Here is a 15,540-nt window from a genome sequence, read left to right on the forward strand (position 1 = left end):
CAGCCAAGAACAAGTTGGAGGCGGTTGCAAAAGTTCAGCCAGGGATTGGAGGAGAGCGGTGGGTCCAGTGGAGGAAGACTTGAGAGCAGGTCGTCTGCTCCTGACGTAGTCACATGGGCCGTGAGGACAGGGAGTAGGCCCTGGGTCTAAATGTGGTTTCCTTTCAGTTCACCAGCTCCACTGCACTATCTTGTGTCCTCTAATAAAGTAAACAAATAAGCCAAGTTGCCTATTCTCAACATTGCTCTCATAATACCTTCAACGTGGGAAAGAACAGTGCATGGTGAGCCCTCCAAAGAGCATTGTCCTCCGTCATTTGTGACAGTGTTCTCTTCGTCACACTCTGAATGATGGTCGCTCAAGTGGTCTTTAAGATCATTGGCTTTATGTTTTATGATGTTGTAGTCAGAAGGACAATGCCATTTTAGCATGTTGACTATATTAACTATTTTAAATGTATACCATAGAAATTAAATAGTATCATATTATGAAACTTGCTACAAATTCACACCACAGTTTTATTTAAGAGTCAGGGTGAAATGGAGCTGAGGGTACAGGAAACACCAGGTGGTTAGAGTGTAGAGAGCAGAGTACAAGAGGAGAGCTCTACCTAGGGAAGAGAAGTCCAGATCTGTTTATTGTTTCCCTTAAATATTACAGAGTATTGATCAGACCCTACACCAAGACTTTCCTAAAAGATTCCAAGAAACAGTCTCTGAAGTTCATACAGGATCAGAAACACATCTGTTCCCACACAGACTGAAAAAAATCCCCTAATCTACAGGACATTGGCGTATGCATAAGGGCATTGCCTCTGCTGTAGGGCATAATCAGCCTATACTAAGTACTGCTGTAGTCCTGCCTAACACTCATAAAAGCAAAACCAAAAGGATCAGCTCTTTCCAAGCAATGCCACTGTATCCCAGAATCATTTAAAATTATAAAACTATCAAGCATGCCAAGCACCCTGCTGTGCAACTGTGATCCCAGCTACTGAGGGGGGCAAGGTAGGAGGATCATGAGTTTGAGGCCAATTTAGGCAACAGAGTGAGACCCTGTCTCAAAATTAAATTTATAAAGGGTTGAATATGTAGCTCAGTGGTAGAGTACATAGTACTTATGAAACCCTGGGTTCAATCACCAGTAACACACACACACACAAACACAAAAACACACACACAAATCAAGCAAGTGCAAGGTAAAATTTACAATATGTTGCTTCCCATAAAAGATTAACATGCTTGCAAAGAAACTACAGAAATATGATACATAGGAGAAAAAATCAGCAATTACACCAGAACTGACAGAGATATTACAATCATAGAAAAGGACATTTAAAAATTATTATAATTGCATTTTCATATATTCAAAATTCTGTAGAAAAATTGAACTCATTAAATATAGATATAAAAGATATGTATATGTGATATGAATATTCAAATCTAACTTCCAGAAATTCAGAGTTCAATGTCTGAGATGTAAAAAATATTGAGTGCAATTAGCAGATTAGGTATTGCAGGAAGCAAGACAGAGGAATATAAAGATATTGTAATAGATTTCTAACATCCAAAATAGAAAGGAAAAAGACACACCAAAGTAGTAATAAACCATGGGCAACTTCAGTAACATGCAAAACTGAATTTGTCAAATGAGAGAGAAGGAAAATAGGGGGAAAAATGAAGAAAGATAATAGCCAAAATTTTTCCAAATTTATGAAACTTAAATCCAAGAATCTCAACCTTTAACACAAAAGAATGAAGGAAACTACATCAAACCACAACATAATCAAATAGCTCAAATCAGGGCCAAAGAGGAGATAGTAAATGCAGTTAGAGAAACATTATTACATACAGAGAAATAGAAATAACCACAGATTTTCTCATAGAAAAAAACAAACATAAAAATACAGTGGACTAATATCCCTGAAGTACTAAAGGAAAAATACTAGAATTTTTCCAACTAATATCTTTCAAAAACAAGGGCAAAATAAAAAGTTTTCCTGCATATGAAGCCAAAAACATTTTTCACCAAGAGTGAACTATAAGAAATGTTCAAGGAAACCTTTTAGAAGAATGAAAACAAATTCAGATAAAATATGAATCTTCATAAACTAAAGCCACCAGAAATTATAACTACTTGCATGGATTTTTCTTAAATTATGATTTAATATGTTCAGGTAACTGATTCATGTAAACAAAACTAATGGCGATATAGTATAGGGTATGTAACATATGTAGAAATGTAAGGAAAGGCAGAAGTAGCACAAATACTAAGCCGACAGAACATGAAAGCACATAGTTTTAAGGTCCTTGTACTATACATGAAACTATACATTTCATTGAAGGGAACACTCTGATGAGTTATATATGCTGTAACCCCTTAACAAACCACAATAGCACAACAGAGTTGTAGCTAATAATCCAACAACAGGAAATGGAATAATCATAAATACTCAAAATAACCTCAAAATAAAGTGATATTCAATAATATGAAAACATGCTCAGAAGAAGACAGAATGGGGGAATGGTAAAAAGGAACAGATAAGAAAAATGGAATGTAAAAAGCAGGATGGTATATTTAAACTCAACCATATCAATAGTCACATTGAATGCAAATGTTAGATTATAGTTAAGACCGAAATGGCATATTGGGACAAAAACAAGTCACAACTGCCTATAAATATCCTGCTTTAAGCAGGCACAGTAGCACCCGCCTGCAGTCCCAGCTACTTGGGAATTTGAGGCAGGAGGATTGCAAGTTGGAGTCCTGTCTTGCACTCCTGGGTTCAATCTTTAGCACTAGACAAAAAAGAAAAAAAAGAAACCTTCTTTACATAGAAAGATACAAGTAAGTTAATAGTAAAAGGAAGCTTAAAAAAAACTGTAGCCTGTTAACATTCATAAAAAGTGCTGATATGGCTGTATTGATACCAGATAAAGTAGATTTCAAAAACATATTACCAGAAATAGTCATTTCTTAATGGGGCTGGATCATCAAGACAATGTAACAATGAGACAAAAAGTCATAGAACAACAACAGGATAAATAGACAAAAGCCAAAGGTGTAGTTGGAGATTTCAGCAGCCTTTCTCAGCAACTGTTGGAACAATCAGACCCCCAAAAAACAACAAAACTTAGACTATAGAAGACTTGAACATTACCAACCAATATGTCCTCAGTGGCAAGTCATAGAACATTCTGTACAACACCATCAGAGTACACCTTCTTTTCAAGTAGGCATGGAACATTTAACAGGACAGACCATAGTTCTGAACTATAAGTCTCAAAGATTTTGAAAGTGTGCCTTTTTCCCCACATCCACACCAACATCTATTATCGTTTGTGTTCTTGATAATAGCCATTCTAATTGGAGTAAGATGAAGTCTTAGAGTTGTTTTAATTTTCACTTCTCTAATGACTAGAGATGTTGAACACTTTTTCACATATTTATTAATCACCTGTGTGTCTTCTGTAAAGTGTCCAGTTCCTTGGCCCATTTATTGATTGGGTTCTTTGTATTTTTGGTGTAAAGTTCTGTAAGTTCTTTATAAATTTTGGAGACAAGTGCTCTATCTGAAGTCCGTGTGGAAAAGATTTTCTCCCACTCTGTAGGCTCTCTTTTCACATATCAAGAACACAAACAATGATAGATGTTGGCATGGATGTGGGGAAAAAGGCACCCTTTTACATTGCCGGTTGAATCGCAAATTGGTGCAGCCACTCTGGAAAGCAGTGTGGAGAATCTTCAGAAAACTTGGAATGGACCCACCTTTTGACCCAGTTATCCCACTCCTTGGTTTATACCCAAAGGACTTAAAATTAGCATACTACAGTAACGCAGCCACATTAATGTTTATAGCAGCTCAATTCATAATAGCTAGATTGTGGAACCAAACTAGATGCCCTTCAACAGATGAATGGATAAAGAAACTGTGGTATACACAATGGAATATTATTCAGCCATAAAGAAGAATAATATGGCATTTACAAATAAATGGATGGAATTGGAGAATATCATGCTAAGTGAAATAAGCCAATCCCAAAAAACCAAAGACCAAATGTTTCCCCTGATAAGTGAATGATGATATATAATGGGGGTGGGGGGGAGTGAGAGAAGAATGGAGGAACTTTAGATTATGTATAAGGAAATGAGAGGGAGGGGATATAAAAAATGAGACAGACATCATTACCCTATGTACATGTATGATTACACAATGGTATGAATCTACATCATGTACAACCATAGAAACAAAATGATGTACCCCATTTGTGTACAATGAATCAAAATGCAGTCTGTAAAAAAATAAATAATTTTTAAAAATGTTGAAAGAATTCAAGGTCGTATTCTGTATATGATGTCACTACAGTAAAATTAGAATTCAATAACCCAAAGAACTCAGGAAGATCCTTAAATACTTGGAAAATAAATAATACTCCTTTCAATAACACAGAGATCAAAGAAGAACAGAGAAATTAGAATGTATTTGAACTGATTGAAAATGAAAAACACTGCATGCAAAAATCTGTGGAATAAAGAACAAGTTGAAGGGGGCTACTATGGGGAATGATAGCACTGAGCAATATTAGAGAGGGAAGAAGGTTCTCAAAGGACCTCAGATTTCATTTTAAGAAAATAGAAAGAGTAAATGCAACCCAAACTAAGTGTAAGAAAAGTAATAAAAATCAGAGCAATAATTAAAGAGCTGGAGACATTTGAGAAAATTCACTGAAATGAAAGGCTAGTGTTTCGATAAGGTCAATAAAAATAATAACCTATTGATCTCACTCATCAGTATCAAAAGACATAAAAATTAGTAGTAGTATTGAAAGAATTCACTACATATTTTACAAATATCAAAAGGATAATGTGGAAATATATGAACAATGAAGTTAACAGTTAAGATGTAAAGGACAGGGTTGGTTATGTGGCTCAGTGGTAGAGTGCTTGCCTAGCATGTGTGAGGCACTGGGTTTGATCCTCAGCACCACATAAAAATAAATAAAGGTATTGTGTCCATCTACAACTAAAAAAATGGACAAATTTCTTGAAAGCTTCAAACTATCAAATATATGCAAGAAGAAATAAATAGTCTGCCTAGCCCTGTAGCTATTAAAGAAATTGAATTATAATTAAATACTTCCCCACAAACAAAATTCCAGGCCCAGATGGATTTTCTGATGAAGCTTAAATGTTTTATAGGAAGAAAAACAATTCTGCAGAAATTCTTCCAACTAAATAAAGAGGGAGAAATGCTTCCCCAACTCATTTTATGAAACCAGCATTACCCTGATACCAAAAACAAAGAAGAAAACTTTAAGCTGATGTCCTTAATAAGTGAGTGCACAATCCATTTTTAAAATTTTGTGTCAGGTGCAGTGGTGCATGTCTGTATTCCCAGCAGCTCAGAAGCTGAAGCAGGAGGATCGCAAGTTCAAAGCATTCTCAGCAACTTAGTGAGGCCCTAAGCCACTTAGGCTGGGGATATGGCTCAGTGGTTAAGTACCTGGTCCAAAAAAAAAAAAAAAAAAAAAAAATTGCAAAATGAACCCAACAGTATATTAAAAAGATCTTTTTCATAACTAAGTGGGGATCATCCAAGGAATGCAATGTCGGTATATAACATTTGAAATTAGTTAATGTAAGTTATTTCCCCCCTAAAACAGAAAAACCATATGACTATATGACATCAGTAGTCTCAGAAAAGTATTTGACAAATCCAGTATTGTTTAATCTAAGATACAAATTCAAAAAAAATATTATTTGGTGACAGATTTGAGGCATAATTATATAGAAAAGCAAGAGAATTATAAAGTACAAAATTCAAGATTGTGCTTACCTATGAGCAGAGAGGGAAAGGAGTGACATTGGGTTGGAACATGCCTGGTGCTTCAAAGATGAAATCACACTATTCCTTAACAAGTGTGTGAAAAACACTTTTTAAACCCAGCATTAGTTTTATTATCATCAGGTATACCTTACACATATGCTGTTATTATTTTTTCGTTCTTCAATATTTAATAAAAGCAAATTTGAAAGCTAGTGTTTTTTAAAAAATATCAGATAGCAAGAAAGACATTTACTTGTTCTGCTTACAATGTTGGAAACTCTCCCCTAGTAAAAAGAAAAGTTTTTTTTTTTTTTTTTTAACCAAGTATTCAGTTAATTTTAGAAATGTAAGGGATATTGTCAATAAACAGAGGGAACTGCTCTTTCAAGTGTCAGACCATGTGAAGGACAGATGTGCCTCGTGCCAACAGGCCAAACAATACATAGGATCATAATGAGTCACATATGTGATGTGTTGGTCTTCATTTTGCCCTGTGCCAGAATCAGACTCAATCACCTTCTCCTACTCCTGCTTTGCCAGGAATTTGCGGATTGTGCCACAAGAATCTGACAACATTTACACACATTTGTCTTGTGCCATTCATATAGTTAATACATATATGTGCATATATTTGAAACCATTGCTTTATTCATTCATTTAGAATGTTTTGCTCCATGTACAGACTGCCGCTCTTTCTTTATTCTCACATGTGTTGCATTCATTCACTAAGCAGCTATCAGGTATGAGTACCTATCAGGTAGCATATGTGATTCTAGGTTAAAATGGATAAACAGGACATTTGCCCTGTTGAAGGTGTTCATAGTTTAGTGCGTAACAGACCCATACACAAACAGGTAGGATATTTACAAATTATTTTGGTCCCTAAACTCAGCCTGGCGACCTGGAGAAGATGGCAGTCTATGTAATCATAAAGCATGTTTGCCAAGTGAGGGAGTGGGTGAATTTTCATTACAGTTAAAAGGAATAGCAGTGTTACTGGTATATCATATTATCACATGACCTTGCATAACCTATTCAGAAGCATGCTACTCGTGATGTGCTGAAGTGCAAAGAAAGGGCTTGGCAGGTGTGGTGAGATGGGAAAGAATCTATTTTCAAGCACCAACTTCTGCTAAGTTCCATGATTAGTGGTCTTCTTCTTCCCATGGACCATTATTTGCATTTTACAAATACAATCAGTAATTCTGAAAAAGGACTCAATAATTAGGTTTGTTACTCACACATGAATGCAGCATCAGAAGCCTGTCCCCTTTAAGCTGGAGCTGGAGTCTGCCACCCTTTCTGTGCCCCTTATTCCCTTCCCATAACTAAAGATGTCCCAGGTGCTAGAAGTTGTCTTTGCTGCTCTCAGGTTAATTGACCTAACTTTCTCACCTAAAACGTTTCTTATGTTTATGAACCCGCATGTATTTCTAGCTTTCCGCTGTTCCTAAAGCATATCCTTTTCTTCTTTCAATATTTCACACATTTTATTGCATCACCCCTATTACTTGCTTGTATTACTCATTAGACTACAGGATTGGATGTCTGGTTATTTTGGAAGGAAACCACATTTGTTGAATAAATTCAAAACAAAAGAAATAATGAATTTATGAAAGATACACTTTTTCTAATACTCTGAAGAGCTAAAGACAGTAAGTAGCGTAAGAACATTCAAGAAGTATTAGATTTTCTCAGCTTCTGATTGAAGGTTTCCTAAAGTTTGTGAAAGAGAGAATTTTGAAGACACCGCTGAAAAGTTGTGAACATATAGACAGCTGGATAATATTGAGGGGCATAGGCCCTCATTTTTATTCTGTGTTACCATGGTAGAGAAACACTCTGATACTGAAAAAAAAAAAGTTCTACTTCTCTTAGTGCCTGAGCAAACAACATATCTGGAATAGAGCTTCATGCTTTTGGGAAGCTTGCTAAAAGAGTCTGTGACATAATGTTTACACTCGTTCTCTTATACCAATTCCTTAACTCCTTGATTTATCAAAAGTCTTGATTTGTTTTGGTTTTGTGTTGTGTGTGTGTGTGTGTGCGCGCGTGCACATGCGTGAGAGAGAGAGAGAGATCAAAAGATGGAAGAATTTTTTAACACAAAAAAAATTTACAGTGCTGAAAACTCAAAAGTCTCCCTAAGGAGAAGAGTATGCCAAATAGTCATTGACATAAGAGAACACCATAAATTAAGGCAGTAGTAGCTCATGGTGTTAAGAAGGGAACTTAATTTACAACTAGTAACAGGTTTGCATTCCTTAGAAATTCTGGAAATCAATCAGTGGCACAGAAATTGATCTGCTAAAGGAGAGGAAATTGATCTTAGTATCGGCAAGTACATCAGTTTTAAGTTCTGAAGGAACAAGACTTGGAAACAAATTTATTAACCATTAAGGAATTATTTGATATTTAGTCTAGAAAACTATCAAAGAGAAATGTTTATGGCCTCATTAGAAGAAATATTTTTTATTGTGGCAAACTTAAGCTTCAAAATTGCAGTCTTTATTATATCAATGATATGAAAATCAAAAATTAAGTGAAATAAAGCTGTCTATTGTAAAAAGCGTGCAGTTCATCAGATTTAGAGTGCTGCTGTGCCTCAAAGTATCTCAATATAAAATAGTGGAATGTGAACATATTTTGCATATTCCCCATTCATGACACAGTGTTGGCATTCTCAAAAAGAATAACTGTAGCTGATTAGCAATTTTTATCTGAAGAGATTTGTGCATGTTAGCAATATACCATATTCTTGTCACTCTCAGAAGAGCATATGGGGCCCATTAACTCAACCAAATCTGCCACTAGTTCTGCAAATTTTTATTAAGCAAGTGCAGTTCCTAATAGTCACTTATGTTATAGAATGCGTGTCAAATGCTATCAATAAGCAAGGGGATTGTTTTCCCCTGGTGAGAAGCATTTGAAGTGTATAAGGAGGCTTGACAAAAGAATAAAACACTTTAAGTGATCACTATATTAATATAAAGGCATCCTACTGGGAAGTCAAGGCATGTGAGTATTATATGCACTTCAATGTTTGCCACTAAAAAGTTTGCACAATGCCATATTGTTCACTGAATTTTTTCCTCATATTTTCTTTCTCTTAATGCTAACAATGAACCTGGTTGAAATTAAACAAAATATATATATATATATATATACTCTGTTGATGCTTTTTAAAAAGGGCACTATAGGTGGTGGGCAGTTCTAATTAGCTTCAAACACTTAGAACCAGAAGGAATTACAACATAGGCCAGCAGCCTGCTGTGTTTCCCAGGTGAGTCTCCTGAATCAGAGGGTACACCAGGAAATTAACAAATGCCCAAGCCACAGGGTGCTCTCTTTATTATCACCTTGTAGTAACTAAATCAAATAGTGTGCATCGATCTTGTGTTGAATGTCAAGAAACAGGAGGTTAGTACCGAAATCTCATCATCTAAATAAATACAGAGATACCTCAAAAGGAGTGATTTCATGGTGCCCTCTAAGTGTTTAATAATGGCTATAATGAAAACAATCGTAATAAAAATGCCTGTGAATTACATCTTCAGAAGACTCATCATTTCATTGATATCTTTTCAATTATTATAATATTCCTTTAAGATAAAGAACAAGTAGTATTAGTTGTTGGGTAAAACCAATGGACTACAAGGGAATTTAATGAGCTCTAGTAACCTGAGAGCGAGAGCAAGAGAGGGACAGAGAGACAGAGACAGAGAGACCAAGAGAGAAGGAAAGGGAGGGAAGGGGGGAAATTGTGTCCATCAGAATTAGAATTAAAATTTAAGCCCTTTCTCCAGCAACACTCTATCACTTGATACTTAGGGTACCCTCCTATTTTAGAATGGAAATCCTTTTCCACACCAGATCTGCTCATTTTTCAATTTCTTGTAAAGATGTCCTTTATTTAAAATGACCCACTGCCATTATCATACTGCTCCTTCTCCAGTCACCAAACTCTCTGCACAGTGCAACTACTACCCTTAAGTTCCAGCCCCAAGACAGAACTTTAATAGTAGCCCTAAGGTGATGTGGGTTATAAAGGAAGTTGGGTATTAATTATAACACTTGCCATTTAAAAAAAAAAAAAACAACTTGGTGGTGTGTGTAATTTTACCTCATTTTCTCATTTGCTACTGTTATTTAAATTGCTTCCCAGAACTAAGCATGTGTATAAAAGATGATTGTTCCAAATTTACCCTTTAAATAAGATGTATTCTGTTAATTAAGTCATTACAGTTCCCTCTCATTTCTATTATGTTTATTCACTTATCTTCTGTCCTAAAGATAGACATCTGTGTCAGGGAATATTTTGGAGAAAGACCCCTAATTTTTATGCCTATCACCCATTTGGATTTTCCACACTGTTTTTAAAAATAGTTTATTTTAGTATTCTAAAGAATTTAAAATTGTCAATTAAAATAATGATAAGTATTCCTACTAGGAATAATAGACATTATTCAGCCAAAAAGTTAAGAAGTTCCTTGTTATATCTAATGTTGCTAGGGAATTTTCAGCATTTAAATCAGCTAAGATTAAAAGGAAAAAAGACAAAACTTAAACAATATCAAAAGTATTAACTTTATACAATCTCCTTTTTTCCACTAACTGTATGTAACAAGACCACATGGTCACTAGCGTTCTCTTTGCTTTTCTTCCACCATAAGATGAATTTAGAGCCAGGTAAACTTGGAGGTAATACCTGCTGTGAGTGTTCCATTACTTATAACACCTAAATTACCTAATGCCCTACCTTTTTTTGTACCTTTGCACACCAGAGTTTTATAGACTAGCATAGACAGTGGTGCATGGCAAACAAGTAAACAGCTATTGTCAAATATCAACATGGTTATCCATGCAAGTTGCTAAAAGATTAAGGACTTTGCCCCTATGTTAATGAGGAATGTTGGTTTGTGGTTTTTATGTGATGTCTTTTTTCTGATATTAGTATGTTTAACAATAGCCCTATGGGATTAGATGGGAAATCTTCCCTCCTCTAAATTATTTTGTAGCACTTCTGTAGAATCAGTTATTTCTGTAGAATCATTATTTCTTCCTTAAATGTTCGATAGAATTCACCAGTGAAGCCAGTTGGGTCTAGAGGGGTATTTGTTGTTTGTTTTTTTGAAAAGTTTTACTTACAAACTCATTTTTAAAATTAGTTATCAGGCTAGTCATACATTTATTTTTTCCCTTTTAAGTTTTGGTAATCCATACCTTTCAAAAATGTATCCATTTCATTGGGGGTTAATTTTCCTCCTATTGAGGCAAGACCCGTCTTCATATTCTACCTGACACCCCTAAATCATGGAACTTTCCACTCTAGCCATTGGGAATAGGCACTGTTTCCTATTCTACTGCAGATGCTACTTCCTTTCCATTTGGGGGCCAATTTTTTGAGATCTGGGTACTTGTCTCATGCACATGTGATCATCAGTATTCAATAAATCCAGGAAGGAATTCTCTGAAGATGTCAGAAAGAAATCTGTATGTCTCTCTTCTCTCTGCTTCACTGTCCTGGACATTCCATCTGCCCTGACTTCCCTGGACATCCTGTACCTGTGCTCAAGCTTGAGAAGTCACTAGATTCTGCCTCAGTTTCCCCCTCCCTGTACAACCATCTGGAAACCTTCTCTAGACAGCAAGCTAGGGCACTTGTAGGGTTCACCCCATTTGTTCTCTGTCTTGGGAGTTGCTGTCCTTTGTTACCTGACATCTAATTAGACAAATGCATGTTTTGTCTAGTTTTTAACTATTTCCAGGGAATTATAAATCTTTTTTTTCCCTCCATTTGACCAAATACAAAAGTCCAATCCTTGAGTATTGGGAAATGCATACATTGCTCTCATGCTCACAGAGCTTTGTGATATATCATACATCTCTTTGGCCCTTGAATTTAGTTTCTCCTCTTATGGACATGGAAGCAACAACCCAGTTAAAAGAACTGAAAGTATTGGAAGTTTTTTAAAATGATGTCACAATTCATAGAATATCTAATAAACATATTTCTTCATGGCTGTTTTTAAAATGTCTATCAATAAAAATGATGTACCCCAGGGTAATCTGGAAGGAAAATTTTCTCAAATCGTTGCCAGTAAAAGACTTAACTTATTATGATTTTCTATTAATTTATTGTTTTTAAAATGTCTGATTTACAAGCAGATCTAATCCTTGTCTCTTTTATTTTTTCTCCTCAGTGCCAGATGAAAGCAAAGTTCATTCATTGGCTGGACACCAATCAGGTAAGAAATTCCTCGTCTCTGCCTTTCTGTTCCCTTCCTGGAATCCCTGGCTATGTTTTAGGAGCAGTTGGAACCTGTTTCTACCCACCAGTCACTGAAAGGCTTTCTAATTAATACATGAGATGTCTTTGACTTCCACAAAGATGAATTATTGCTTGGCTGTGTGCATAGTGGCATAATGCATGCTGACTCAAAATGTTTTGAAAGGGAAGAAGAAAGGTTTCCAAAAAAATATTATAAAACCCCAAATCTGAAACTGTATGCTAGCTGAACACTTAAAACAAACAAAATTTTATAAAGAAAAACCAAAGAAATTTCAAATTCTTTCCAATAATGACTTTCACATTAAAAAAGCAAAACAGAGTTCCAGAATAAAAAGATGTGCTCATTCCTTTCTTCTCAAAAAAATAAAAAATAAATAAATAAAAATTAAGTTAAACTTAAATATATATAATGCATATATTCCTTGCCTGGGCAAGGAAGACAGCAGGATGATTCTCCAGCTCATAATCTTATAGGGTCCTCCTCCCCAGAAGAGAGTCACAAAAGGGATGATTATGTTATCCTCTTTTCACTCATGAATCTCCCTTGATATTATCTGGGAAGTCCACTTGGATCTCTAAGGGTCTTCTTGGTCTTTCTCTATCATGTGTGTGGCATCTTTGCGTTTGCCCTTCATTGTGCAGAAGCCTGCTCTTCCTTTGCTCTTCCTTTGGGTATCATTTATTCACATTAGCTGCAAATAGTTAGAGCTACTAAGCTAGCAAATACCTCAGTAATCCCTTTCTTCTGGGGCTGCATTATTTGGGGGGGGGAAAAAACACATCCATTTGACTCTTAGAATTGCCACTTCCAAACACAGAAGGGTTATGATTTGTTGGGCATCCCTCTGTTTCTGAAACAAAGAAGTCTTCCCCATCACTGAGTGTCTCTGTGTTTTATGTGCCAATTACATTTTCAGCAGTAAGTCGCCTGGATGCCTCATTACCTCCATCATGTTCCAGGGCAAGATTATGATATTTTTTTTTTCCTTTTCTTCTTTTACCAGATTCTTTAGTGACAACAGCAGGGAAGGGCTGGTTCACAACTCTTTTGTCTTCTTTTTTTCCTCCCGTTTTTCCTAATAAAGAATCTAAAAGGTTAGATCACTACGAAAGAAAAGATTTCCATGGAGTGCCAAATTGGCTCATGCTGCATATTCCTATCATCTTCTTCCATTAAATACTACTGGAAATATTTTTAGGAACCTGCCCAAGGATAGCCTACATTATTTTCATCTGAAATGTACACTCCTGCACATGTTAATAGTTCTACACATACTAATACTTGAATACTAAAGTCTTTTTATGTAGTGGCATAGGATTCAATGAAAAAAACTTGAAGCCATTTTTAAGAATATTTTATCAGCTTGATTTGTGAAAACGAGCAAAGAATAAGTGTTCCTGCTAATTACAGAATATTAATCTTATTCTAATTTTAGTTGATTTCAAACAAGTTACTGTTAGCCAGTACTTAAAACTTACTGTCACTATTTCTGATATCATTGTTGTCTTAGTATATTGCTATATTATTTTAGGTAAATGTAAATGATAGGTCTTTTATATGATATGATATAAAATATTAATAAAGAACTATTCTAAGTGTAAACTTGAAATAATAACCTTCCAAGTTTAAAAAAAAATTCAAAAATAGCAAAAATTAAAAGCTGCCAGTAGATTTATTGTAAACTCCCTATAGCACTTTTACTTTAACTGGGAGATAAAAATAGAACCAACCCACTTTATATGTGATGAACCATACTGTTTAAATATGTCATATGTTTTAGAGAGATTTCTGTTATTAATGTACTGCTATTCCAACATTCCCTATTTTTATGTTTTTAGGTACTTTTATATCCTATGATTACATCATGAGTTTGTCATTGGGTGTCTGTGGAACCAGTAAAAATACTAAAACACAGTCAGAAACTTGAGAACTTTTGATCAAAAATGGCATGTAATGAGGAAAGCCAAACAATGACCTAAAATTCTATAGCCTAGTATTACAAAATTCAAGGAGAGAATCCTGTAAAACACTACACACTTTTGAGAAAATAAGAACATCATTAAAGAAAAATGTAAGACTAAGGTTATAAATTTATATGCTCCAAGAATATACCCTACCTCCGTTTTTTACATTTCTTTTATTTGGAAAATTAGTCTTACAATGATCCTCAGGAACTCATCCCTCATATAAAATGCAGGTTCCTTATATACACTACACTTATGCAGGGGAATTTCTCATCTGGCTTTGGTGAGGGGGCATGGAGCAGAGGATTAAAGGTCCTTTTAATTCTGACAAGGTCTTTTAGTTATGAAATAATGTTTAAAATTCACCTAATATTTAACTATACTCTCATCTTCTAAAGTGGTCTGTGACAACTAAACAAGTTACTAGGTTGTATTTTACCTTGTAAAGTTCTATGATCCTACTTAACTCACCAGAGTTAAAAGGGATCACTCAACTTCTTGTTGCAATTTCCTTTCTTCTTCCCCAAATCTTTAAGTAAAGCCCTATTTTTTTCCTAAGAAGAAAATGGCTCTCTCTCTTTAATTCTAGAAATGTGGCAGGTTTAATACAATCCAAGACTATCAGAAAGTTAAACAAATTAAATTGTATGTGCTGACCTAAATCTATCATCCATCTTCTTATTCAGGATAATATTCAACATTTTAATAAATTCAAGTGAGTTGAAATTTCTTCTGAGTCAGCTACTTATTGTGTACAAGGCCATTTTGTGCCAAGTTCCATCTGTTGGTCTGGCTTGGGCACAACCCAAATTTGTGACAAGATTCTTGGCACCTTTTCCTTTTTCCTTGGCTTAATCTTTAAGTTGTTGATTCCTCAGAGTTCATATTGAATCAAAAGCCCAGGTAGGGTAAATCATTCTAACATTTTTGGCCCAAAATATGGTGTTCCGCTCACCCCTTCTGTAATCAACCCAGTTTCTTGAGATTCCTCTAAAAGCCTGCTGTAGGGCTTTCCCTAACAGTGCATACCATCTTATAACTGGTCAAGGAAGACAGCAGGATGATTCTCCTGCTCCTAATCTTATAGGGTCCTCCTCCCCAGAAGAGAGGTGTTCATATCTAGGGAATGGTGGATCCAACCCAGAGAAGTTAGAATTAAAATGCCTTTTGTTCAGTTTCTTTAAGAAAATCACAAATTTCTGTGAACCTTGGAAAACCAAAAGCATTTTTAGCCTCTTTCCCTGTCTCACTAATTAAACAAAATACAAATCCTAGAAAGGCAGGGAGAGAGAAAAATACATTTTAAACAATAAAGCAACTCTTTTAAATGACTTAAATATTCTAGGGAAACATTAGAAGGCACAGAAAAGGACATCAAATTTGGCATTTGATTTTTTAAATTATGCTTTACTTTTGGTAATATTCAGAATCATAAAGTATCCCTGAGAGGGAGATT

At 35.2% G+C, this 15,540-nt stretch overlaps 1 protein-coding gene across 3 annotated transcripts in view; it reads left to right on the forward strand.

Annotated features, from left to right (window-relative positions):
* The window catches only part of PARD3B (par-3 family cell polarity regulator beta), a 1,072,202-nt gene that overhangs the window by 646,197 nt on the left and 410,465 nt on the right, over nucleotides 1-15,540 (forward strand). The window contains exon 16 of one of the 3 annotated variants that reach the window (XM_079130568.1): nucleotides 12,031-12,075. The exons of the other annotated variants lie outside the window; for them this stretch is intronic. Coding sequence (XP_078986694.1) covers nucleotides 12,031-12,075 — 45 coding nt within the window. The remainder of the gene's footprint in view (nucleotides 1-12,030; nucleotides 12,076-15,540) is intronic. 3 annotated transcript variants of the gene reach the window in all.

This window comes from Sciurus vulgaris (assembly GCF_902686455.1).
Source record: "Sciurus vulgaris genome assembly, chromosome: 3".
Lineage (NCBI taxonomy): Eukaryota > Metazoa > Chordata > Mammalia > Rodentia > Sciuridae > Sciurus > Sciurus vulgaris.